Source organism: Pieris napi, chromosome 15 (assembly GCF_905475465.1).
Source record: "Pieris napi chromosome 15, ilPieNapi1.2, whole genome shotgun sequence".
Classification (NCBI taxonomy): Eukaryota; Metazoa; Arthropoda; class Insecta; order Lepidoptera; family Pieridae; genus Pieris; species Pieris napi.
This window is the reverse complement of record NC_062248.1, coordinates 9,964,916-9,992,242: the sequence shown is the minus strand read 5'-3', so window position 1 is coordinate 9,992,242 and position 27,327 is coordinate 9,964,916. Positions and strand designations below refer to the sequence as shown.

The window sequence follows — 27,327 nt, the reverse complement described above, 5'->3', positions numbered from 1 at the left end:
CAGAAATGCCTATTTGGTAAAGATATCTAAGTTATCAAAGGTGTAGTAGGGTTCTAATTTTACTCTTAATGCTAGTTTTCAAATCAAGGACGTAGAACAGAAGAGAAGAACTGGCAATAAACTCTCCGCCACTCTTTTTAATCCAAGTTTTTTGCTTTACACGATATAATATAGAACCATATCTTCAACATATAAATATAGCCTTACATTAAACCCAATCGCGAAACTTATTCAAGTCAGTTAAAATGGTAAACTGTAATGTCTGTAGTGGACAGTATTAATGAAATTCCTCCATATTTTTCATCGCCAATAAACTTCATAACCGGTGTTTATTTACATTTATAACAATTCATTTAATCGCCCACGTATGACAAATTGTCCGTCAAAATATGCAATTACCATAAAATTATTTTAGAACCATACTTGTATCGTCTGCCGTTTAATTTATCCTATAGAGCCTTTAACGTCGCGGTTGCCATGGCAACAGCGCGCCTTGAAAAATAAACATTTTCACGTCTCAGACCTACTCCTGGTGTAATCCGAACTTAGATTACAATTGTATGGCTATGCTCAAGTACGTTAACTCAAGGTCCACGTCTGAGGTCGTTCGTCGGCTGCGCACGCGTCGCTGGTTGTAAAAACAATCTCATGTTACGACTGTACCACTGGTGTGGATATGTATACAGAAAGTACGGGATAATTAAAAAGACGTAAAAAAAAAAAACAAAGTATTTATTAATTTTCAGTACATTGCTATGTGTAAGATTTCAAACCCGTTTTAAGTAAGAAATACCTGTGTCAGGGTTCCCAGCTCTTCCATAACAAACTTAATAATAAATTCCTTAAAATATATATATAATTGAATGACCTCTTTTAGACTTTACAATATATATAAATTAATTACATTTTTTAGACGTTAATCGGAAATAATTATTTAAATAATACTAAATACAGATAGGCTTCATTAGGAGTTTCAAAGATTTCATAAGCGTCTTATTGTTCTTTTAACGATGTTACTCTTTCTTCTCTTTCTGTCACATTAAATATAAGCTACAATGAAAAGAGAGATTTTTTTAAAATGTAGTTTTATAAGGGGATAAGTCACTAACGCAATAATGCTAGCTTTGATAGTATAACATACAATTGTCATAGTTAAAAAAGCAAAATCTACCCTTTGACATTTTATTTTATGACCCCGAACACCGAATGTGTGAAGTGTGTGAAGGATAACTAATAGGTCACCCACTTCAATTATAATAAAAAGTCTCAGACGAAAACGACAATCGAAACGAAACGAAAATCAGTTTTCGTTTGTTTAATTTTTATATAAATTATATTATTGTTTTGCTTAATTTCTTTTTATTATTTCTTATATGCTATAGTTTTATATGTTTGTCACATTAAAAATTGTATTTTATTTTTCTTTTATCAATGTATCAGTTGTGCGTTAGCAAGCTTTTATAAATAAATAAACAAACAGTTTTGCAGTTTGGGACACCAGATGGTTGGGCATCCCATGGAATAGAGTCCCAGAAAATTAAGTACATACATGTGTAATGTGTATAGTAAAAGTCTCTTCCGGTTTAGACTTTTAGTTGATAAAAAAGAAAAAAAAGCAGGTGTATCGTTCCATACACTTTAATTTGACAGCCGACGCGTTTAAAACGAACTTTATAGTTTTTTTACGATCGAACTACAAGAAATTAACCTACGAAATACAATACCATTAATTTAAACTATAAAAGATTATGATAATGTGTTCGAGATGACCAATTTATTGCTTTTGGAAGTTTACAATAAATTAAATGGTGGCTATAATGAACCGGAAATCGGTATTACGTTGTTTACGTAAAGTAGAAAAAGAAAACTTTTTCGCTTCTATTTTGACATTTCATTTTTTTAGAACTCAGAGTCTAACCTAAGTGATACCCCAGACAAGGCCAGAGGGCTCGCGAGTGCGTTGCCATCCTTTTAAGAATTGGTACGCTTTTTTCTTACTAATACTTTTTAAATACAAAACGATGATATTATAAAGTGTAAACATAAGTACAAATTCACCCAGAAAAGCGCCATTTACGCATGTCTTGCGCACCCTGAATATTATTGTTTGTGACACGGATATATTTAGTTGCACACTGGCATCACAAGAATTGCATTATTTATAATTAGTTTTAAAAAGGTGTAGGTTTTTGTTTTTTCTTTAATTTGTGTTCTTAGTTTAATTTTTATATTGATAAGTTTTGTATTGTATTAGTATTAAGTTACTGTAAAAACAGTAAATAAATAAATAAACGTGTAAAATACATATACAGAAATATAATTTTGGGCGAGATAATTATGTATGAACGTGAAAAATTCTATTATATTTGAGTCACCGATTTATGTACAGAATTTCAGCTCCTATTTTTTGGAATATACATGAAAACAACTCGACTATCCGGGAGAATAAGTAGGTAATATATAGAATTAGTAATAAAGTTATTGACAAAAAAAATTTGTTAAACTATTATTAAATTTACAAAGATATTTACAAAACGATTTAATTTGTAAAAAAACCACCTATATAATTGCCCCCTGCTTTGTAATATTTAATAAAAGGCAATTAAGCAATTATTTATAGAAGTAATCCCCCAACAGGCAAGATGCTTACCTGATGCCGCCGCCCATGGACTCTCAATGCCTTGTGCATATTAAATGTAGTAGAAGTGTTAATAGGTACAATATCTCTCTAATAGGCTAATACTTCATATAACATGTTACAGTTGCCCCATATTATTAAAAGATTGAAATTAATTATAAGCGCATTTGAGAAGCCATAGTAAGCTTGTTTCTGCACGGACATCGAATTACATTATCACGGAATAATCATTGTTAAAAGAAATGTGACTTTTTACTGGTACTGCATTTTTTGCAAACATGATTTATCCTGAAATGTTCAAACTTTGATGATGATACGGTTAGTATTTTGTATTCTGCCTCAACGTCCGATGATGAAACTCACCAGCAGGTATTAATCCGAACATCTCCTCTGAACACTCTTCATGGTAAATACGGTAGAAGATGCAGAGAGACCCTACATGTCTACGCAACGGAATGTGAATGGTCCTTGACGATTCACATTCCGAAATTAACTATTATAGACAATATTAATAATACCTGCGTGATTTTTGAGAGCCTTGCCTTTTATATTAGTAGCTGGGACTGTGTAGCTAGGTAGATATATATTATGTTATAATTTAAGCTGAAGCTTTAAGCTGAAATCTGTATGAATTTCTGTTTAGGGAGCGTTCAAGTATTACGTAACGTGTTTTTTTTTCCTTTTGTAAATAGTAACGATGCGGGGCGGGATTGAATTACGCGTTATTGTTAATATTATTTTCGACTTACACCACATAATAAGTAACTAAAGAGTCACTAGGTGGTCACGAAACGTTTTACTATACTCGAGTACAGTACTGTACTTGGGTATTGAAAAACGTTACGGCGAGTTACATGGGGGGGGGGGTCAATAATCTCCAAAAATTTCGTTACGTAATACTTGAACGCTCCCTTATGCAATAAATCATTCTATATTTGATTTCTTTGTTGCCAGGTCGAAAAAACGTAGGAGGATAAAATATAGCTTTTGCATGTAATGTATGGTCACCTTATCGTTTTTATGACGAACATTTGAAACAAAGCGCACGCGTCGATGGCGCAGCCTTAGGTCGAGGACGCGAACCTCGTCCTTCGCCCCCTCTACCTTCCCCACTGTTTCTACAGGCATATACAAATGTTTATAACTGAGTACGTTTCTACAGGCATATACAAATGTTTATAACTGAGTACTTTGATTTATGTATTGCTATACGGCTTTCAGGAGTCTTTTTTTTATTAATTTTTTCTAGATAATTCCCCGACTATGTAGTCGTCGGAGGTATTAAATAGATTGATTAAACACTACCTATTTCTTTTAACAACTTTTTGTATGACCCTTATAGCAAATCCTAAAAAGATGCCTCTTAACCCAACATTGAACGTTATTTCCTTTGAATTCGCCTCTGTTACTTTTATGCCCATAGCTTGCTCAGTGTTATACCTGTCGTATCCATACATTGGACAGTCGGTTTCTGGTTACGCACAAATATATATTTACAATATCCTTAACCTACATAGTAATAATAATAAATTGACAAATAGAAAATTAAAACAAATTTGAAAAAAGGGTGCGTGTACTTATGTACGCGCGTAAGAAGTTATACTTCTTTGGCATTATTAAAAATAGTTTTTGATTGCATGTAAATAATTAATTACAATTAAATAATCAAAGACTGGAAAAGGAGTCATTATAGTCAAGGTCAGTTTACATTTGAAAAATTAAATAAATAAATATATATTATTATTCTCTTACATTAAGTGTAACATAAATCTATCTATTCTTCTATTATAATTCGAATGTTGTTTTTAAATTATGTCCAATGCCGTAGCATCTTCCTTGGGCAACTTCATTCTGTTAATTTTGTGTCACGGTGCGCGCGCATCGTAAAATTCAATCTCATAAATTTTTTATAACGCGCCTAAAGTATAACTTTAAGTTTCCATTTGTATTGCGATATTCGTTGAGCGAGGAAAGCACCACTCTCCAGGACTTTTACAATCACTTTTGAATTTCGAACACAGATTCAGATAGGCTTTAGTGACAAAAGTTCAATAACAAAATTCTAAAATTTATTTAGTACTAGCCGTTTCCCGCCCGCTTCGCTGGGCGAATTAAAATAGGAAATAAATAAAATTTTATGTTTCATTATTATTATTTTTTTTACATTTTTATTATTCTTCTTTTTAACTTCCCGCTAAGAACATTGAAAATTTTCGAAAATCGAGTTTTAACACATGTTTTGAGATTCTAGAAAGCCTCCCCGAATGTTTCCGCGGTGAAGTCCGTATGTATAAATTTTCATAAAAGTAAAACAGCAATAAAAAAATGAAGGAACGTTGGAATTTAAAAAAATTTCGCATCGAATGGCAGTAGTTACATGTCGATACGATTAGGCGTGAAGGAGCCTCAAACGAAGACCATTTTTCTTATATATATATAGATATAGAGACTAACCCCGGTCCATTACTGCATTATATATTCCACCATCTTTGAAATATGCTATTCTTCCATCTATATCGGGCCCTAGACAACCAACCAACACAAGTGTTCTTTCTCCCTTTAAATTTTGGGCATGGGGCATTCTTGCCGCCTGCTGGCACAGGCTTGCTCAGATCGATCTGGTTCTTTCTTCCAAAGACCAGTCCGGTAAATACTCTGCATTTGTTTACACCAATTTATTATTGTATTATCTGGACTATAAAAGAGACTAAGACCCCCGAGTTCGTTTCGCCATTTCTTCTCAGGGTAGTCAGTTAGGAAATGTCGACTTCATCTAGCTTAGGAAGACATTGTAAAAGTGATTCATATAGTCCTACTTGCAAGAATAAACTATTTCATTTCATTTCAATTCATTTCATTTCATTTCATCACATTCTATAATTTGTTTATTGTAAAAACAAATATTCAAAATGAATCCCGACGCGTTATCTCTACGTAAGCCAGTAGCAGCCATTATCTGAATAGCCCTCGCTCCAGGTGACATTCCTTTTATTTATAACTAGGCCTTAATAATGCCTTTTAGACGCCGACTGAGTTAAAAAAGGATCCGGTTTCTATTTTCAAATGTATAGAGTTTGTTTGGTTGTAATAATATCGGGAACTACATGTCGTATTGAAAAATTATATTTTATATTATATCAACAGTCATAAAAGGCTAATGGACACATGTTAGTGTCAGTGGGTTCGTTGCCGGTCTTTAGGAAGGAGTATGCTTTTTATAATGGCTTGACCGATTTTCGTGAAATTTTGTGTATCGGTTAGGTCTGCGAATCGGACATCATCTATTTTCCATCCCCCTAAATATATTTGAATTTTTAAAAAGATTTTTTTTTTATATAGCATACAAAAATACCTATTACTCTTAATTTTAACCCCTCTAATATCAACCCCTATTTTTTATTTGTTAATTAAATAATTATGACTTGAACTCTGAGGTTTATATAGAGAAAATTTCACAGAAAAACCTTAAACGTTTTCAATCCAGAAAACCGAACAGTCTCTGGGGAAGCCAATCAAGTAAAGGCCCATACAGGTCTTACGTGAGAGAGAGTGGAAGAAGTTGTACACGACCTTCAGAAATGAAGAGTGAAGAAGAAGAATGTTTTAAACTTTAAATGAGGAAAACAAAAGACGGTATTGTAAATAGAGCAAGAGAAGACTTTGTATCTTGATAACTTGAACTTATTTTTTACCGAGAACTAAACCCATATTTATGTCTACAAACGGGTATACTTAATAAACTTCTTCAAACGACAAAATAAAAATATTTTAAGTGACAACGCATTTAAATTGCAGAGTTTAACTGTCTTACTATTTACATAAATACTGACCTATTAGATTTTATGGGGCCATATCTCGTGGATTGTCGGGCTAGTTTGTTTTAAATAGACGTTTATTAGTAAAGAATTCACAATAAATTTACGAGATACGATATCTAACGGAAATTTCATATAAAAGTTGAATTTTATAATTATCAATTTAGGAAAAAGTATTGTTAAATGCCGATCTGATACCTACCGGCGTAATACTTTAATTTTAAAGTTTTCGTAACATTTATGTTATTGTCTTGTATTTTAGAAAATATATCTTGTAACATATACTGTAGATATAGCATTATAGTGGCTTCAGCGTGCGGCCTCAGATTCTGTTCTATGCTCATTGGTTTTTTTAATAGCCAAATAGGTGAGCCTTTTGGGGAAAAGTCAAAAGTTCGAGCGAGTGTCAAAAGCTTACATAGAAATATTGATGCACAGCCGGGGATCGACTATGTCTAATTTCTTATCATTATTCACTTAATCAATAAATATATAAATCAATTAAATCATGAATGTCAATGCCAATGATTCTTGCTCAGGTAATTGGAGTCTTCACTATTAAAATGTCGTAAAACCCAAATTTTAATTTGGTAATGAAAAATCAATAACTTTGACCCCGTTAAAAATATAATAAAATTGTAACAGTTATTTTGAATTACATAAGTCCAATTTATTAACAATTCAAGTATATGACCAATTCTTCTCTCTACAACCTGAAGTTTGTTCTGTCGAACAACCTAGGCCACAAGAAAGTTGTTAACGATTTACTCGAAATAGCACACGTACTTGGTATTGTCGAAACTAAAATACATATAATTAGTACATTTTCTACGTTTTCATAATTTCGTTTCGTTACTATTCGTTACTACTCATAAAACTTAATTCTATCACTTCTTCACTGTGCAAAGTATCCTGCTTTGGAACCTCTTACCTCTTGATATCAGACGAGCTCAGTCTTTAAAGTTATTTAAAAATCTTCTTTTTGATTATTTATCTTCTGCCTCGTAATTAAGCTACTTATATATTAAATGTGACTCATTATCCATTGGATTTTCTTTTAAATTTTTGTTTATATTATTATTATTCTAGATTTTACTTTATTTTAGTGATAGTGTTACATGTTATTTTTTGTTAATTATGTATGCAGTTCTTGTACTTTACCCTCTGTAGGTGTTCCTTTATTATTGTTCCATACTAGGGTTGCCTGGAAGAAATCGCTTATTAGCGATAAGGGCGCCCGTTGTCTAATAACATATTATGTATGCTTTTTTATATGTATGTTTTTGTAGGTAACGAAGTGGAAATAAATAGACACGTTTCTCGCAAGCAAAGTCGATACAAAATCTGAATAACTAACTCCGAGTCGAGACCTCAAAAAAATAAATAAAAATACCATAAAAGAATCGTAAAATAAATATTTGAAATTTTAACTTGGGAACGTCTCTAATTATTTTGAGCATTCTTCAGTTTACGAGCTTTGAATGACAAATTATTACTTTGAATTATCAATGATCTTCAACAGTGTTATGGCTACATGTAAAACTCAAAATATATTTATTTAGGTAACTTTTGTACATGAATCACATATTATTATTATTTTTTTAGAATCTATAAGATTTATAAATATTGAATAAATGTTTATCAGTTATCGTTCCTAAACTAAATAGTAATAATAAAATAATTAAAAATTAATAAAATGGAAATTAAAACAAATTTAAATAGTTTGGTCCCTGTGTCAGTGTACGTATATGTGTGTTATTTTAGTTATAAGTCTTCAAGCGCACAGGCGCTGATTAAATATTTAAGTTACCTAGGAGACAGTACCGGTGACCCCAGAGCTGGTGTTTTCCTCGCTCAACGAATAAGTATCCCAATACAGCGAGGAAATTCCAGCATTAAAATTAAAATTTATATATTACAATTTTATTTATTATTAATACTCTATATATTATTGTAATAATATATAACAGGTAATATTTATTTCCATTATATTTTAGTATTTACAATACTCCTTACCTACATAGTAATAATTATAATAATAGACAATTAAATCAAATTAAAAAAGTTTGGAGTCTGTGGCACTGTACCTTGAATACATTAACATTGTCTGCAAGAGATCACTTAGCGAATAACCTCTCTTTACATCTGTTTCAAATGAATTATTTATTACTAGTGGACCCGACAGACGTTGTCCTGCATGATATTTCAAGCAATTAGTGAAGCAAAGTATGAAAGTACCGACTGCAGCGCCACGTGGCGGGCTGATTTGTGAATCTAAACCATTCCCAGATCCCCTTGAACACACACAAAAAATTTCATCAAAATCGGTCCAGTCGTTTGAGAGAAGTTCAGTGACATACACACTCACAGCAGAATTATATATATAAAGATATCCACGTAAATGAGTAACGTTTTTTAGAAAGCACTAAATAACGAAAAGCCATTAGGACCAAATACCATTCGTACAGGAAACTGCGCCGGCGTAACAAAATATGAATAAAATTTTAATTGCCTTCAAGGAACGAATCTAATTTCAGGTGGATGTTGAAAGTAATAAATTTAGGTGCGCCGGAGTTTATTTGTCGATATAGTGTTGTCGGATTTAGATTAGAAGGTTCTAATCCCGAATATGCAAAGAGAGAAGCGCAAAGGTGAGTTTCACTTCATTTCGATACCTCTCGCAACTCTTACAAAAATATATCCTTAAACCACTATCAGACTACACTAAATCAAGCTGATTTTATCACTCAGTTACACACACAAATACACACCCGTTTTCTCTCTTATATTATTGTAAAGTCTGTAAACCTAATTGGCTATTCGATTTAAAATTTATTTTGTATTTATTTATTTCCTAAACATTAATAATTTATGTTTAGCAAAACAATTATACTAAATATACAGCCAAATGAATACATAATATACGAAAATATTTCAAACATTTGCAAAAGACAATAAAAATATTTAATATATATAATGGAACAATCGCTTATACTAGGAATAAATAAGGCGCAACTGCGTTTCTCTGTGAAAACAAAAGAAACAAGATTTAAAGCCTATATTCTAGGTTTTATAAAATAAAATAATATAATGAAAAAATTAAAACATCTTACATCTATTATGTCAAGTGACAAATTAAACATCGTCGATCAGACGGCAAAGAAGAAAAATAAAATATAAAAAGTGTTTGTATAGGAAAATATATTATGTTTTACTTACATATATTTAATTAAGTAATACCTAATTCGGCTGTGTTGTGTGATAGTGTGAAAGTAAGGGTGTGTGTGTGTGGGGTGTGTGCATAGTAAACTGTGTTTTCCTAAATAAATAAGTTCATTTAGGGTTTAATCTAACAAATTATTATTAATTATTTGAAACTCCCCTAAAATTTAAAAAATATATAGGTAATATGGCAACATAAAAAATCAGTTCTGTTAAAACTAAATATTTATTTTTTAGATCCACAAATTCCAGAACTAAAAATGTTATTGCCACCGTTCTGGATGAAATTAGAATTAAAACTAGGCTCTATGGGTCCACAGTTAACATTGGGACATTAATAAATCAAAAAGCTTTTTGTCATACCGGAGTTATACATAAATTCTTGAATCTTAGTAATATATAAGGCGCCGATGTTCTTCATAACAATTATCCAAGAGTACCCATAATTATCATTTTCAAAGCTACATATACTTCATACATTTTAGCACGAAATAATTGCTTAAGGCCCCCGTACCCTGTAATTATTGATCCACAGTAGCATGTTTCACTTACGGCAATTATTTAAATGTACCATCTTGAGGAAAATTATGTTGCGTTGTAATTTATCAACTTTTGGCAGATTTTTATGAAATTATAGCTATTAAAGTAACAGTTTTAACAAGATTAAAACATTTGTAATTTACTATATTTTTGGTAAAAACTCAGTGAGATTTTAAATGTAAAATATTATACAGAAAGTCAAACTTGACAGCTGACGATTGATTGATATAACGTCACTTTTGCATTCTAATGTTGACGAAAAGCTTAAACTTTAGATTCTCCAAGCAAAATGACGTGTATTTGTGAAAACAAAACATAGTGTGACTAAAGAAAAAACTTTTTAACCGGATTAAAGTTATGTATTATTATAAATTTACAATTATTTAACATAATTTTAAATTTATCCGACGTTTCACGTGCTTTAAAGCGTGCGTGGTCAAGGTTTTTCTTTTAATGTGTAAAGGTTATGTCAATCAAAGACAATACTACATAGTAAGACATATGAAATACATATGAAAGTACTTGTATATGTGCTGTAATATTTAAATGATCATATTATGCTTCAATGTGGATGGCAAAAAATCCATTGTGTATAAATATATATATACTATCGTTATAAACTATGCACCCTACCTCGGGTTTATAGTATCTATGGTGATTGTATTGATTAAAATATCCCCTTGTAAACACAATAAGGACCTAGTTAACATGATACTATAATTTTTAATCGTAATTTGCTAAAGCCAAATCCTTCTAAGTTTCGACTATATTTTCGCTCACGAGTCTCCGTGAATAAGATCCTGGCGAGAAATTGTCGACAGACGTAAGACGAAACTGTCAAATTGACGTATCATATCGTGTCAGCGTTAGACGAGATACTGTTGACCAATCAAAATGAAACAAACTGTTTCGTCATTCGTTGTACGCAAATTAAGTGTACTGCAAAAAATTATATCATTTGTGATTGTTTTAGGAATGGTAGTTAATTCACATAATACACTTGTAATACAAAACATCTCCTGATAGATAAGACTGTATATCAGAAGTGACTTACCTACCAGTAACATGTGGTTATGTATTTATTTGGATAGCCAACACATAAGAATTACAATCCAAATGTAAAGGTAAAAAAAATCTATATATACATATACAGTCTATCCTTGTAAAAAAAACAATAACATTTTAAACATGAAATAAAATCATTTCTAAATCTACAATAATTGCATTAAATTTAAAATTATTATTCCAAATAATTTAGTAAATTTTCCAAATGGTTGTTAGGTTTAGATAGTTAATAATATTTGATTAATAAAAATGTTAATTTAAGTATCATTTTTTTTATAGGCCAAGAACCTATGGACACCCATTTTATAGGGTGCGCTGCCGGCCTTTGAGTATGCTATTTATTTAAAAAATTGCCTGTATAAGTCAATTAATTATGCGCATGCGCACCTTATAAATGTCTATAACCGATGAAGTTGAATTTATTACATACCTTTTCACCATTAAGAACAGTTATTTGTATGTTACAAATTTAAAAATGCTACTGTGATTCGGAATAGCTGTTTTTAAAATTCCATTGCGCGCAGGCATCGAATTATTGCTATACGTAATGGAGACGCGGAGTGATTTAATTTTCTTTTTATTGAGGTTTTAAGGCTAATTGTTAATAAGGCTTTTTGGGAGTTATGATATTTCCGTGGTGTTTGGAAACATTGGTAATTCTAATTTTCACTTTATTTAGAAAGCGTTTGCGAATTTTAGACAATTAAAAAGCTCTTTTGACTTTAAAAGTTAATTAGTTATTGGCCTAAGCATGCGACTCTCATCCCCGAGGTCGTAGGTAGGACTTTCTTTCTATGTGCGCATTTAACATTCGCTCGAACGGTGAAGGAAAGCATCGTGAAGAAACCGGCTTGCCTTAGACTCAAAAAGTTTACAGCGTGTGTCAGGCACAGGAGGTTGACATCCAACTTGCCTATTAGATTGAAAAATGATCATGAAACAGATACTATATATAGATAGATGACGCCTGGAGCAAAAAGGTTGTATGTAGAGCCAATGTTTTATTTATTTTATACTTACACATAACGAGAAAAAGGCGAGTATAAATAAAATACCTTGATGGTCGAACCGAGGAACTTTTCATGCACATTCTTTTTTTAAATACGAACTGTCAAACTTCAACAAAGGTTTTATGTAAGGTACAGACTACATATCCATTTCACAGAGTCACAAAACCAGCACAAGATGTCACCTTATTCAATATTTTAAATGTCAGGGTTGGCGAAAACACGATCCCATTCACAATAATCGCGGGATTATTAAAAATTAATTTAAATAAATCTTCTGTGTTTTGCGTTTGTAATTTAACTTTTGTTCAAGAGGATTCGAGAATGGTTTATATTTACAATTAGATGATTTCAGTGTTTAAAACGTGTACCCAGGACATCTGTCGGGTCCGCTAGTTTACTAAAATGTTTTTAGTAACTTGCAGTCTTTATATAATTGGTCACAAACTAACGATTATTTATCATTATTTTACAGTTCGCAGTTAAGTCGAGTGTTCACGAAACAGTCATCCAGTGACCATGCTTGACAGCATCGAGACAGTTTAGTTTTATATGACATGTGACAATGCACATAAAATTGACTATATATAATACTTTTAAATACTCCATTAAATAACTAATACAAACTATATAAATATCAACAAAAAAAAAATACTTTTTTATAAGACACGCGCAAAAAATGTGTTTAATTGCATACACCACACGCAAGGTTTACTGTTATTATTATAATTATTATTTCTCCGTCTTAATGTCAATGTCAATGTATAACATGTATCACTTATATTAACATTCATTTAAACAAAACTTAATCTTGATTCGGCTCTTGATCGCAAACTGCAAACAGTTTTATCGGCCGATAGTTTGATAGACAAACAATCGCCCGGCTCCAAACAAATGTTTTAGTTGACTATTGGTATTTGAAGTGAGCGGTCGCATAATCGTCGTAATGAAGATTAATACGACATTTCATAGAAATATTAAAATTGCTTTCATCAACGGAGAAGGACCAAGATAAATCGGGAGTATTTGATGCATCTTTGCTACAGTGATAGCGACATGAACAATGTTACACGATTTTTGCCTGTCCGTAGCGAATCTATTAAGTCGGCCGACTAAGTTAAACATCTGTAGTTAATTAGTATTTTGTTTACGTAAGTTCTAAAATAAGAAAAACGTTTTTGGACGATGCTGAAAATCACTCGAACAGTCAAAAATGTAATGAATTTGCCTCTTTATCTACCTAGTCAAAATTTTATAATTTCTACAAGAATGAGGTGACAGCCCTAGGTGTGAGGCAACACGTGCATTCAAATGGAATGCAAGTATTCAAATATGAAAGGTGTGTACGTCTTTATATTCATAAAATATTAAATCCGTTCACAGAGAATTTATTATCAAAAGGAAATCCAGAGACAACTTTCCTACCAATTTAATATTTATTTAATTACTTACATTAATCAATCCAATTGAGTATGTCTAGAATGTTCTAGAGAGTGAGATCAGTGCCACAAAACATTAGGTTTAAAAAGAGAAATGCAGAAGAGTGTGAACGTATTTGAATTATATTGAGAAGGACCAGTGGCTCCTTCTTCTTCTAGGTCTAAGCCTCAGATTCCTTTATAGATTCGAGATAATTGGATTTTTCTAAATGGCTGGAAGTATTCCACGGTCCGCTATACAAGAAATTTTCTTTTGCGAACTTTCGAAGAGTGGACTGGACTCCCGGCGAAGAGATCCGACCTCCAACTGTTTAAAATAGACCCCCTCCCAATAGCCGGCAGTGCATTCACAAAAATGGGTGTTCATAGTGTGCAACGATTATGGGCATCTCGTAGTGTCGTTTGCACCCGAATGCTATAAAAAATATCGTGAAAATGCCAAAAAGAATTCAAGCTGTGACTTTTTTGGGTATAAGGCAAGCCGGTTTCCTCGCGATGTTTTCCTTCACCGTTTGAGTGAATGTTAAATGCGCACATAGAAAGAAAGTTCATTGGTGCACAGCCGGGGATTGAACCTACGACGTCAGGGATACGAATCAGATGCTGAAGCCACTAGGCCAACACTGCTCTAAAGTTTCTTGAATATTTAAGTAAATTTCTTTTTTTTAAAACCCTCAGCGATTCTCCTGATATAATTGTAGCTTTTTAATAAGTTAGGATTAAACGTATATATCACAGATTACAATCAAATATTCAAATTTGCTGTGATAACGTATACGTGAGACGCGGTATAAAGGCGATTTATATATTTTAATTTATCGGTTTATTAATCAAGTGACATTACGTCACCTATTTTCTTTGTGCAACGAAAATAGGTGACGTTGTCAACATCCCTGAGGTCGTAGGTTCGATCCCCGGCTGCGCGTCAATGTACTTTCTTTCCATGCGCATCTAACATAATAAATACAGCCGTCCTGGACAGAATGCAGAAGAACAAAGTGCTTTTGACGGTTAAGAAAAGGAAACTAGAGTATTTCGATCACGTTTTACGTAACTCCAAAAAATACGAGCTCCTTCAACTAATCATACAAGGTAAAGTAGCTGGTAGAAGAAGAAGACCGCAGACGCAGGTCTTGGTTGAAAAACTTAAGACAATGGTTTGGTCAAAGCACCAAGTCATTAGCTAGAAGAGCGGCATCCAAAATTAAACTTGCTATGATGATCGCCAACCTTCGCAACGAGATGGCACTATAATAAGAAGAAAAGAGTGGTGTGGAGGCTAGCAAGTTGACGTTCGGTTAGGGCTGAGCTTAGGGCTCAAGGTAGGCACTATAGTCGTATTTTTAATAAGACGAAGCCAACTGACAGTAGCTAATGTCACTTTGTAAAATAATGTTGCCATATTTAAAGTAATAGTGATGCGTTCAGTTCATGTCAATGAGTGTGAATAGTCAATCATTTCAAACAATAAAAGAATATTATTTCTATTTCAAAATTGTGTGTCACACAAATTTAAAAGTGCTCTGATATAAGTTAGGTACTAGTACTATGTAACTACAATCAGTTTTTTGATGTCTTATTACAAAGCGCGGCGCGGCGACTAGTGCCATCACCGATCATTAATTCAGGGGTTTTTACTTTGTCACAACACTATTTTTATTTCATTAAAAACTGACAACACCGTAAACGTCAGTTGACTTCGTCTAATTAAAAATTCGACTATAGGCAGGCCTTCATTAATGAAGACTACGAAGAAGTAAAAGAAATACGTATGTTTTATTAAATCGCATAGATTTAATTCAGTGTCATGATACCCTATTATTATTTTATAGATATTCGTATAAAAATTTAGTTTATATATTTAATTTATAATAATTTCGTGCTTTTTATTTTAGTAGATAACCTTTAAAATCCTATTGTAAAAGTTGTTATCAAGGCTTATTTACTTTCATTTACAAGGAAAGGCCACTATGACGAATTTCGACGCTTTCTGATTTTTACATACATAACGAGGGTTAAAGGACTGCTGATTTTGATTTATTCTGTAGTTTCCCACATTTTTTAAATATATTTTTATAGGATAGAGGGCAAACGACGGGAAGGCCATAAAGGGAAGTCATCGTATTCCATGGACACCCATTTTGGTGGAGGCGTTTCCGGCCTTTGAGGAAGAAGTATACACTTTTTTTAACAGAAGGTCGTATCTCCCAGGGAGTCGATTCAACATATTTGATATATCAGAGGGCAAACGGGCAGGAGGCTCACCTGATGTTAAGTGATACCGCCCATAGACACTCACATTGCCAGAGGGCTCGCAAGTGAACCGGCCTTTTAAGAATTGGTACGCTCTTTTCTTTGAAAGTCCCTAAGTCCAATTGGTTCGGAAATGATCCAGTGGGTCGGATCCAGAAGAGTAGTTCAAGTCTTTAGTCTGTAGGAGAAAGGGAGCGTTCAAATATTACGTCACGAAATTTTTGGAGATTATTGCCCCCCCCCCCCCCCCACCCCTTAAACGCCGTAACGTTTTTCTGCACCGAATAGTTAAAAGTTTCGTGACCACCCAGTGACTCTTTATACGTAAAAGTTAAAGTAAAGTACTGTAAAGTCGAAAGTAATTTTAACAATAACGCGTAATTCAATCCCCGCCCCGCATCGTGACGTGTTACAAAAAAAAGGTGGAAAAGCCCCCCCAATTCGTTACGTAATACTTGAAACTTGAAAGTATGTACTTTTTATTTCTATAGTCTGTTGATAAATTGCCGTGTGTCTGTGCTAAGTCCTGGCAAATTTGTAAGACATTTCTCACTGAGATTCAAACCCCACATAAATCACTTGGATATCGCATTACAAGTCATCGATCACCAATTGTTTTGTCTGTATCACTATCAATGTAATTTGTATTGGCCTACTCTGTGGTTATGTTTGAGTAATGGCGCGAAATTCTCACATACCACTGTCACAAATCAAAATGTTACAACTGTCATATCATATTTCGAAGTTGACAATTCTTGTTAAGAATTTATAACCTTCGAATTGACAACGCTTTTGCAACGCAACCTTGGATTTCCTCTAAGATCTAAGAGGAAATCCATCCAATTTCAACCTTTTAAAACGATTTAATGTGACAGGCTACATCAAATACAATGAAAAATACAACCGCTTAAATAAATAAATCTATAGTAACACAAGGCAAGGCCCGGTATTCCTCTTAGCCGAATTAAAACCTACAATGTTATTTTGTAATACGCTATTCTTATCACCCCAATCTTAATTTTTTTATTTAATTTAATTTTTTGAAGTAAAACTTCTTTAGGGCGCATGAGGGTAAAATTTTTACGGAATGTCACGAAGATAAGCAGCGTTTTTATCGAAGAAAAGCGAGAGAGATTGAGACCAATTAAGAGAGTGAGAATGGCGAACCTTATAGAAACTCTATTTTTAAATTGAAATTTCGTAAAGAGAATTTATGAAATATTAGTATTTTATATTTTATTAATCTCAAATGACGAATTGTAAATTTAAACGCCACGTGTTTTTATTATCGAAGCAATAAATGTATAATTTGTAGGTATTAATTTTGACACTTTTAATATATTAATGACAATTAAATTTCTAACATATCTTCCTTTTTCCCTCCTAAGTCTCGGAAATCTAAAGTTTTAGATTTGTATAAATACGAACAAGAGTTATAAATTAGTTTGCCAAAGAAGTTTCACTTCTGACATGTGTACTTTGTACGCACGCACTTGTTTTTATTTAAAACTAAGTCAATATCCTATATTTTAAGGACATTAGGGCACATAACTGCCTGCTAGCTGTATGTGCAATCAAATTTAAATAATTGCATCTTTAAATCAAGGATACTTTAAGCTGTTTGGAACCTTTGCATAATATACGGATAAATATTCCGAGCCAGGACAGAGGGTTATTAGTTTTGTCATTTGTACGCCTACGATGCAAATGCATTGCAGATAATTACCAAAAAGAACGTAATAACTAATAATAATAAAATATGCCGTGTTACTACAGTTAATAATAATGTTCGGTGTCAGATTTTTTTTTTGAAGTGAAACTTCTTTTGAGGGAATTTTTTTTACGGAAGATCACGAAGATGTACATACTAGCGTATCCGACAGACGTTGTCCTGTACACACGTCTTACATACAAAAAAAATCTAATAATGGAACCTTCTCGACTACACTTGAACACACAAACAGCTTTAATCAAAATCTGTCCATCATCAAAATCTGTCCAATGCAATATATTTTTCACGTTAGTACTATAAAAATACGTTTAAGCGACAAACTAAAGAGCAATGCGATTCAAACAATTAAATTCTTTAAAAGTTACCATTACATTATGAAATCAATTAAAACGATGTTTGCATTTAGGGTCGAATGTAAGAGACAAATGTTATTGCGTCAACTCGTATCAAATTACTAATGAATACCAGTAATTCGATTCGTAATTTTGATATAAAATGTAATAAAAAAATATATATATTTTAATCTTACTTAGCGAGTGATACACTTCTCCTGGCAATCTAGAGTTACAGCTCTTACAACTACAGTTCTTGAGCTACAGTTCTAGGAACTTTAGTTTTTTTAATTTACAGTTCTATTAACTACAGTTCTTGGGCTACACTTCTATCTACTTCAATTCTCGGGTTATAGTTCTAGCCATGTAAATTCTTGAGTTACAGTTCTGGCGCCTTCAGTTTTGAGTTACAGTTCTAGCAACTTGAGTTCTTGCATTACAGTTATGGAAACTTAAGTTTTAGGTATAGTTCTAGCAACTTGAGTTCTTGCGTTACAGTTCTAGAAACTTGAGTTTATGAGATACAGTTCTAGCTATGGGTCTTTTAAAGTCAATCAAAATCTACCTCTTCAAAGCTATGGGAATGAATGCCATACAGATACATAGATTTACTACCTACACTTTTCAAATGCTTTCTAAATCCAACTCATTGCCAAAGCTGGGCCCTCATCACTCCGCAAAATTCGTTACACAAACACGCGTACATATACACACAGCAACAAAATTATATCGAATAATTTATAGGTAAATTGTACAATGTAAAACGAACACTATCCTTATTGTAACAAGTTCTAGAGTTACATAAAATGTTTGTATTTATAATTCGCATGCCTACACGTACAGTAGATGCCGTGCAACTATGTTTGTACTATCAGCAAACACTGACAATTATATAAAAAGGCCTTATATATCTGTATAGCTAAATGAGTTGGTTATATGTTTAAGATGTCATTATGTCAAATAGCTTTGAATTAATTGCATTAAACCTAATAAATAATACAAAGAAAATCCTTCAGCGTGCGACTCTCATCTTTTGCACTTATAGTACTTAGTATGCACTTTTTTGTAAATTATCAACCGTTGTTATTTCTTTAAAAAGGCAGCGACCTATAGACTATTGACGCGTAATTGTATGAGCAGTGTTGGTCTAGTGATTTGGTGGACTCTGGACCAAGTGAAATTTTGTCTATATGCATGAATGCTATGGTGAAGGGAATCATGGAGAGGAAACCCTTAGTCGACGGCATGCAGAAGGCTAATGACCTACACTATAAGAAAAATTATGGAAACATACAGAAATCTGACGCTCAGATCTCAAAGGTTGTACCAATTTTTTTAAACAATTGTACTAACCTATAAGGCTTTTATATGGTGGCAACCAGGTAAGAGACTCACCTAATGTTAAATGCTACCACTACCCATATTGCCAGTTGGCTCACAAGTACGTTGCCTTTTTTCTGATACCTTGATGCGTTTTAGGCCCATTTAAAACCCCTTTTGAAGCCCTTTCCGTGGAGGCTAAAGAGGTTTCAAAAGGCCAATACTCTCTCTCTATAAATAATATTGTATAGGCAAGTAAATACAGCCACACTGCTTCCAAAGAGCGTTATTATAGCCTTAAAAGACTCAAAACCAACATCAAAACATTCTTACGAAGTTTTTCTTGCTAACCTTGCGTTTATGCTGACCCTACCTCGGATAGAAACACGATTTTTATGCCATAGACTATGGCTATGCAAGCAAAGCAAATGTTGCGTTTAAGATTCTAACAGTTGATATAAAGGATTACAGATCAAAGCAAAAAAAAATGGTGTTATTTAAAAAGTCGCCATATTCAACACTAAGGGTAACAGTTTAAGTGGTAATGTCTGACATTTGTATGTCAAAACTCTTTGACTTTGACATATGGGAATCGTAATCGCGTAAGTCATGACTGAGTGTAAGGTTCTGAGATAAGGCTTACTAGAGTCTGACTATTTAATAGAATATTTCGTTTCTTTCGCAGGATTGGATTATTCCGAATAAAGTTGTGTTTTATAATAAATATGGTTTTAGTTTTCCATGCAATGCTAGATTTTAAGTACCAATAGTAAAAGACTAAATACGTATAGAATTTAATTTCATAGAAATACAGTTACTATCAATGTAAAAAATTATAAAATAAAATCAAGTATCAAGTAAGTTTAATCCACAAAATATACCAAACTTTTAGGGATACCATAGTAAAAAAAATTGAATTTGCCGCGCTTTTTCGTTATCTTCTTTCATTAGCCTGACTCTGGCGCTATGTATGACTCCATTTTTTTTCCATATATCCGTTTCCATGGTAACAAACACCGATATACATTTATTACGATACAAACTTATAGCCTCTAGTTACTACTATATACATATAATTCCATCAATATGTCAAATTCAGCCGGATATTTACCCAATCATTTCTCGCTTACAATTCCAATTCACAATACGTGGAAATATAATTTTAACAGCGATAAATGTTTTATTTAATTGCTTTATATTTTGTTTCTGTTGTTTGGTTAAATTGTATAAGATTTCATTAAGACCCGTTGTAATTTCGTATAATTGTATTTTGTCGTACGTTTTGACATTTCAATTTGTTTTTAAGTTTACAAAAACTAGCTACTTCATAGTTTTCAGATATAAACTGTAATCGCGCTTAAAAATTACATATCAAATATGAGTTTGATGTCTATGATGTCTTGTCTATAGATATCATATAAAAAGAATAACAACGTAATCTGTGAAAAAATATAACTGGCTGACGACAGTTCGAAATTTAAGAAAACTTCCGGATCCACAGACTAGAAAGACTATAACAGAACAACAGTGAATTTTCTTATCTGTGGTGATTATTTTATGTGAGATTTAAATTCTCTTGGTATTTTGGATTCGTGTTTTTTACATGTAAAGTTTAAGTACAAATTGGGTGGGCGGTACTTCAGACCGGCTGTGACAACTTTTAAACCTACTGAAGGTAAACAGCATTGCGAGGCTGATTCAGTTTCGCTAATCAGTCCACTTTTGTTTTTAACCATCGTTTAGAAACAGATGTAGGGAAATCCAGAACCCAAATTGTTTAAGTAAAAATAAATGTAAAGTATTAATTCGGTAATTTATTATTTTCTATGGTTCCAAATAAATCATTTTTTTTTGTGTAAGTGGAAGGGAGGGGGCGAATGATGACGTCACAATTTCTATAATAATTCAATATTCATGGGTCACATCAGCCACAAAATATTCTAGTATAAAGGTCAAACATACAGACACATCCAGGTCGACAGCTTGTTTACATTATCGATTGACGTCAACCGAAGGTTAGATAACTGCACACAGGTCACATTCCAATGTCGGTTCTAGGAAAAAATAATAGAATTCTAAACTTGATTTCGTCAAGGTCTGTTCGGAATCTTTCGTGTTTTGTCTGTGGAATTTAACTAAAAACTATTTTTTGTGATTTGAAAATAGAATCATATTCGTTACCACTATTCTCGATAAATTTGAAAATGGAATGGATTCAAAATTTAGACGTCAATTTGAAAGTTACTAATATTCTGTAGTTTTTACTTTAATGATCCTATACCGTAAGAAATAGTTAGTCTTTATATTTTTAATCTATTACTGTTTAATGTTGTGTTATTTTTCTATGTCGTACAACTGCAAGTTGCTGTATTGGAGTAATCTGTAATGGTAGATTATTTTGTTACAAATAAAAACACAACGAGGAGAAAAAAGGATTTTACTCAAACAGAAGGTATACTTTCCTCCAAAGACCAGATGAGACAGAGATTCTGTCTTGTCAAATAATTGAGATAATGAGCACTTTCTAAAAATCAGCGTCTTTTTGGACGATTGTTTTTAATAAAAGTTCAAGATTCGCTTAACTTAGAAACATAATGAACGATAAGCATCTAAGTGGCGCAAAAACGGTTGTGGCATGTCATTGTTTTATTTTAGTTAACAGTTAACTTACTACTAACGAATATTTCAGTGTTGATAAAACTTTTAAGGATTTAGCAATTTGCCCAAAAATAATCTTAGCAAAATGCCAACTCTTCTGGTCGTGTCACTGTAAGGTATCTCTCCACTTTGTTCAATCTTTAGCTTTTTTATGGGGCAAACGGGCAGGAGGCTCACCTGATGATAAGTGATACCGCTGCCCATGGACCTTCTCAATGCCAGACGGTTCGCGAGTGCTTCGCCGGTATTTTGAGAATTGGTACGCTATCGAATTGGTTCGGAAATACATACTTCAGTGGGCAGCTGGTTCCACATAGTGGTGTTGCGCGGCAAAAACTGCCTTAAAAACGCTCAGTTGTGCTCAGTTGTTGAGAGTCTCGTACGAACTCTGAGTTTTGACAAGCATAACAAGACAACTACACGTTCTAAATTTAAATAAATGTTAAACAATCTCAAACATTACCATATTCATAGAGTATTAAAATTTATAATTATCTAACATATACTCTATGATGTATCGTTCAATTGGAAACAATATGAGTGCCCACTTATCTGTTATCTGTGGTATCTGACATTCCTCAGTTATCTATGTCTTAATGCCTTCGAGTGCGCATTATAGATAGGTAGTCATTAATTTGATATCATCTATTTTTAATTGCCGTGAACGAAAATGCTTTTGGAATTTTGAGAGAATTTATTGTCGTGAACGTTATGGCTTTCTCTATCTACCGTTGACCGCATATTCACTTATTTTAGTATTGATATATCGCTCCACATGTTTACAGCATTCTTTTATTTGTATAATAAATGGTTAAGTTTTCAATATATGATATATTGAGGCAATTTAAGTATATTATATCGTACCTTCAGATATTATTTTTTTAAACATTATTAAAAAAACTTTACCAGGCAAAATCTATCCAAGTAACGTTCTGAGACATATCACATGTATCACTCAAAGTCAATGCCTCAACAGATCCCAATTCGTGTTTACAGATCACGGCGATTTACACGACAAAAACCTTTAAATTTCGTGAATCGTTTGATTGTGATTGGTCATCTGTAGTCCAATCACAAACTAGCAACACTATTCGTCTATAAGTTTGACCACGTGTCATCCGTATCCATATAAAAAATGTTTTCAACAAAATTTTCCGTCCTATTTTTGCTTGTCTGTGGTGCTCTAGTAATATTATCTTAAAACTCACCTCTAGAGCCTCTTGGGCAGTGTGAAGGTAGTCCCTCAGCATTGCCTCCTGAATGCTCAGCCATTCTAACCTCGGGTCTTCTAGCTGCGTCACCTCTGTAAAGAGATTTAGTAATATAAAACATACAAAAGTAATACTGGAGACCATCTAGTCTATATTAGGTTATCTATATATATAAAAATGAAACTCGTTTTCCGTTGTCACGACATAACATGAAAACGGCTTGACCGATTTGTCTAATTTTTATAATATACCTTGAAGTACGAGGATGGTTCTTACGGAGAAAAATTAAAAAAAAATTCAGTGAAAAAGTCTAAAAACAACACTTTTCTATATTCCCATACAAAATATTCGTAATAATACTTAAGTCAATTTGAACTTTAATACCATAGAATAAAGTTCAAGTGTTAGTGGAGGGGTTCCGGGAAGGTAAATTTTTATTTTTTGACATAATGTATTTGTTATATTATCAACTTTTTTTTTAAAGTCTAACTACCTAGACCGGTGTCCCGAATAGCAGAATAAGTATGAAAAAAAATAAAGAATCGACTGTTAGGCGGTACGATGTTCGCCAGGCCAGCTAGTTTATGATAATTTATCTATTTAAAAGACAGCTATAGGAACCATGCAATGTCAGTCACATTGCCAAGGAATTATATGGCGGTATTACTTAATATCAGATGAGCCCGTTTGCTTTGCTTCTATAAAAAACATATATAGCAGAAATTATTTCTTGTAAACATGGCAACACGCAAAATCGACATTGCAATTTTGTCGGTTACACTATTAATATTTGATTTCGATAGAACATATCTAAACAAATATGTAAATACATTAAGCCTTGATTCTGATTATGTTGAAAGCTAATCAGGTGTGCCTTGCATAATGCAGTTTATGCAAAGTGATATAGGTTTGTTTTCTATACATTATAGAGGGGAAATATTTTTGTAACCAATAATCTCAATACAGGACCGGTTTCAACTGTCGATGAGCTGGGTACAAGGTGAGGACGGTAGAGCCTGAATGTAGCAGATCTTCAATGAAACACTCAACACACGATTTTTTAAGATACTTCTTCAATCGTTCTCTTCATTTAGAAGGTGATAATGGCGCCGCACAACGTCCTACACTCTCGTCTGTCTGTAAGTGCCTTTACTAGAGTCCAGCGAGTCTAGTGCCCTCCACTCTGCCAGCCACGATGAGTTCTAAACTTCCTTGATACTTGGATGTGCGTGTTACATGCCCAAAAAAAATGGAGGATGCATTGGTAACAAAGTGTCACTTAAGATCCAAAAATGTTAAAAGTGACCTAGAGCTGACCCTAGATTAATACTTTAAGGCGATGATGGGAGTCAGAACCTGCTGGAAGTAGATTTTCAATGCAAAGTTCGACACACGGTTCTTTTAAGATGAAACTAAGTTAAAAGTGACCTGGGGCTGAGTCTAGATTAATTCTATAAGGTGATGATGGGAAACAGAACCTGCTGGAAGCAGATTTTCAATGCAAAGTTCGACACACGGTTCTTTTAAGATAAAACTATGTTAAAAGTGACCTGGAGCTGAGCCTAGATTAATGCTATAAGGTGATGATGGGAGACAGAACCTGCTGGAAGTAGATTTTTAATGCAAAGTTCGACACACGGTTCTTTTAAGATAAAACTATGTTAAAAGTGACCTGGGGCTGAGTCTAGATTAATTCTATAAGGTGATGATGGGAAACACAACCTGCTGGAAGCAGATTTTCAATATGAAATTCTTTTAAAATACTAAAATTCTAAAAGTAGCCTATTACTAGTCTCTAGTCGTAATTTGTCTATGGATCATATACTCTATGATTCATAGACTTTCAAGTAATTCTATTTGAATATTAAACTGTAGTCTGTGTAAAATGTATCTATAAAAATCTTCAAAGTCGTGACACAAGTTTGATAAGGATTTCTTTATCTTCGCTGTTTCACGTTTTATTTGAAAATCACGTATCAAATAATAATTCTAAGAGCACCACGATCACCAAGTATAATAAACTTATATCGGAGTTAAACCGCACGTGATGAGAATGAAGCTCGTGAAAGTTGTATAATTTATCGGGAAAAACTAATAGGACCCCACATGTCAATGGGAACTCATACAATTTGACATTGGTATTGCCAACTTGGAAGTTTTTGCCCCAAATTTAGTGTAAAAAAGATGTCCAGTGGATTTCTTTACAATTTATATTAAACCAACCAACAAACAAAACCAATTATAAACTCCAAGCTATTGGTGAAATATAAAAAGCTGTAATACTCCATCGACTTAACAGCTATTTTAAACTATTGGAATGTACGTATTAATTTTTGATACTATCTCTCAAACTACAACAAAAACTTTAGGCGGTTTTTATTCGATATATTTTAGTTATATTTAGTTTTAGTTATATTTATTTAGTTTAACAATATGTAGGAGTTGGCATCAAGATACTTAAAGTTGGTCTTAGGAGATGGCATGTCCTTTCTTGTCGACAGTCTTTTGTTTTTTTACTTTGAAACTTTGTCATGAACAAAGTTATTTTTATAATTATTTTAAGTGCTCTTTGGACGAATTAGGAACTAAACAAGCATTGTCATACGTAGAAAACATCCATTCAGACATTCGAAATACATATTTATCGTATGGAAAGTCAAATCATATTGAATGTGAACAATTGCTTGTCTATGATATTTTGTAGGAGCGTGTCTTAAATACCAATTTTCCACTAAATATTTTTCTTATAAAGTAGTTTATATAGCTGTCATAACCAATTTTTATGTTTCTAGTTTCTTCTTCATCTTCTTTGTATATAATAGTAGTCTCGGATTGTATAGTTTCAAATTGGAAGTAAAAATATGTTTATATTCAACATTAAACTTCCCGCCAAAATAGTTGTAAGACAATTGACCACAGTTGAAAAAAGTTTTAACAAACGTTCCTTTTTACAAAAATAGGTGCACAGAACGAAATAGTGCAACGACAATAAATTTACGACTCGTTTACAGCTTTATTTATATTAAAGTCTAGGATTTATTTTATGCATAATGGTACACTATTCGTTCACGAGATAAGAGGTGTCATTTTGAAAAATCGTTGCATACATTAGAATTTGCATACTTTTTAACATGCAGTCTTTATATGGATGGTGTTAATTTGAGTGTGAACTTTTTTAGGGTCACAACATGCATTGCATATAGTATTCTTTGTGTTACTTCACAGGGTTTTAAAAAAACTATTTTGTTTAATATTACAAAACAGTAGTAGTAGTTAGTAGTTAGTTAAAGTTGTTCTTAGTTTTTATTTCAAATAATTCGACCTCAGAGGAGTTGTTCGGATTAATACCTGCATCTGAGTTTCATCATCGGACGTCGAGGCAGAATACGAAATTCCACCCGTATCACCTCGACGTCCGTCGTTCTACAATTGAGCGTTTTTAAGACAGTTTTTGCCGCGCACCGCGAATGTGGAATCAGCCGCTTACTGAAGTGTTTCCGAACCAATTCGACTTAGGGTCCTTTAAGAAAAGAGCGTACCAATTCTAAAAGCCACTAACATCAGGTATCACTTAACATCAGGTGAGCCTCCTGCCAGTTTGCAGTGATATCAAAAAAAAACCTGTTAAAATATATCAGAATGTCGAATCTCATAGTGAAAAGTATAGAAATGTCATACATGTTTAAGTTTTTTTAGGTGTAACTTTACAAACCCATACTGAAACCAATTTGCATGCATTCCAGAGTCACTTGTACAGAGCGTGACATACAAAGTGCGGCGATCTTCCAATTATATCAATTCTGGACGCACAAGGCCGAGTGATTGCCACTCAAATCCGATTATACGACAATTGTACGCTGTACTCTATGGCATTTTTACTCATAGAGTAAGTGCCTGTTGGCACAGATTAAACTTGACAGAAGTCGAGGGGACGATTGGAAAAAAAATATATAAAGTCCCTTAGACTGAATTTGAACGCCATAAACTAAAAACGATCAATTTACAATTTTCACATATAGATAATGATTCTTGAGAAACGTTTAGTTGTATGTATATCTATACATATATTTAATTATATGACTAGAATGTTACAAC

At 32.9% G+C, this 27,327-nt stretch overlaps 1 protein-coding gene across 1 annotated transcript in view; it reads right to left on the bottom strand.

The window, feature by feature from the left end:
* Positions 1 to 27,327, bottom strand: part of LOC125056577 (protein kibra) — a 73,106-nt gene that overhangs the window by 26,516 nt on the left and 19,263 nt on the right. The window contains exon 3 of the mRNA XM_047659747.1: positions 23,230 to 23,324. Within this exon, the coding sequence (XP_047515703.1) occupies positions 23,230 to 23,324 (95 nt within the window). The remainder of the gene's footprint in view (positions 1 to 23,229; positions 23,325 to 27,327) is intronic.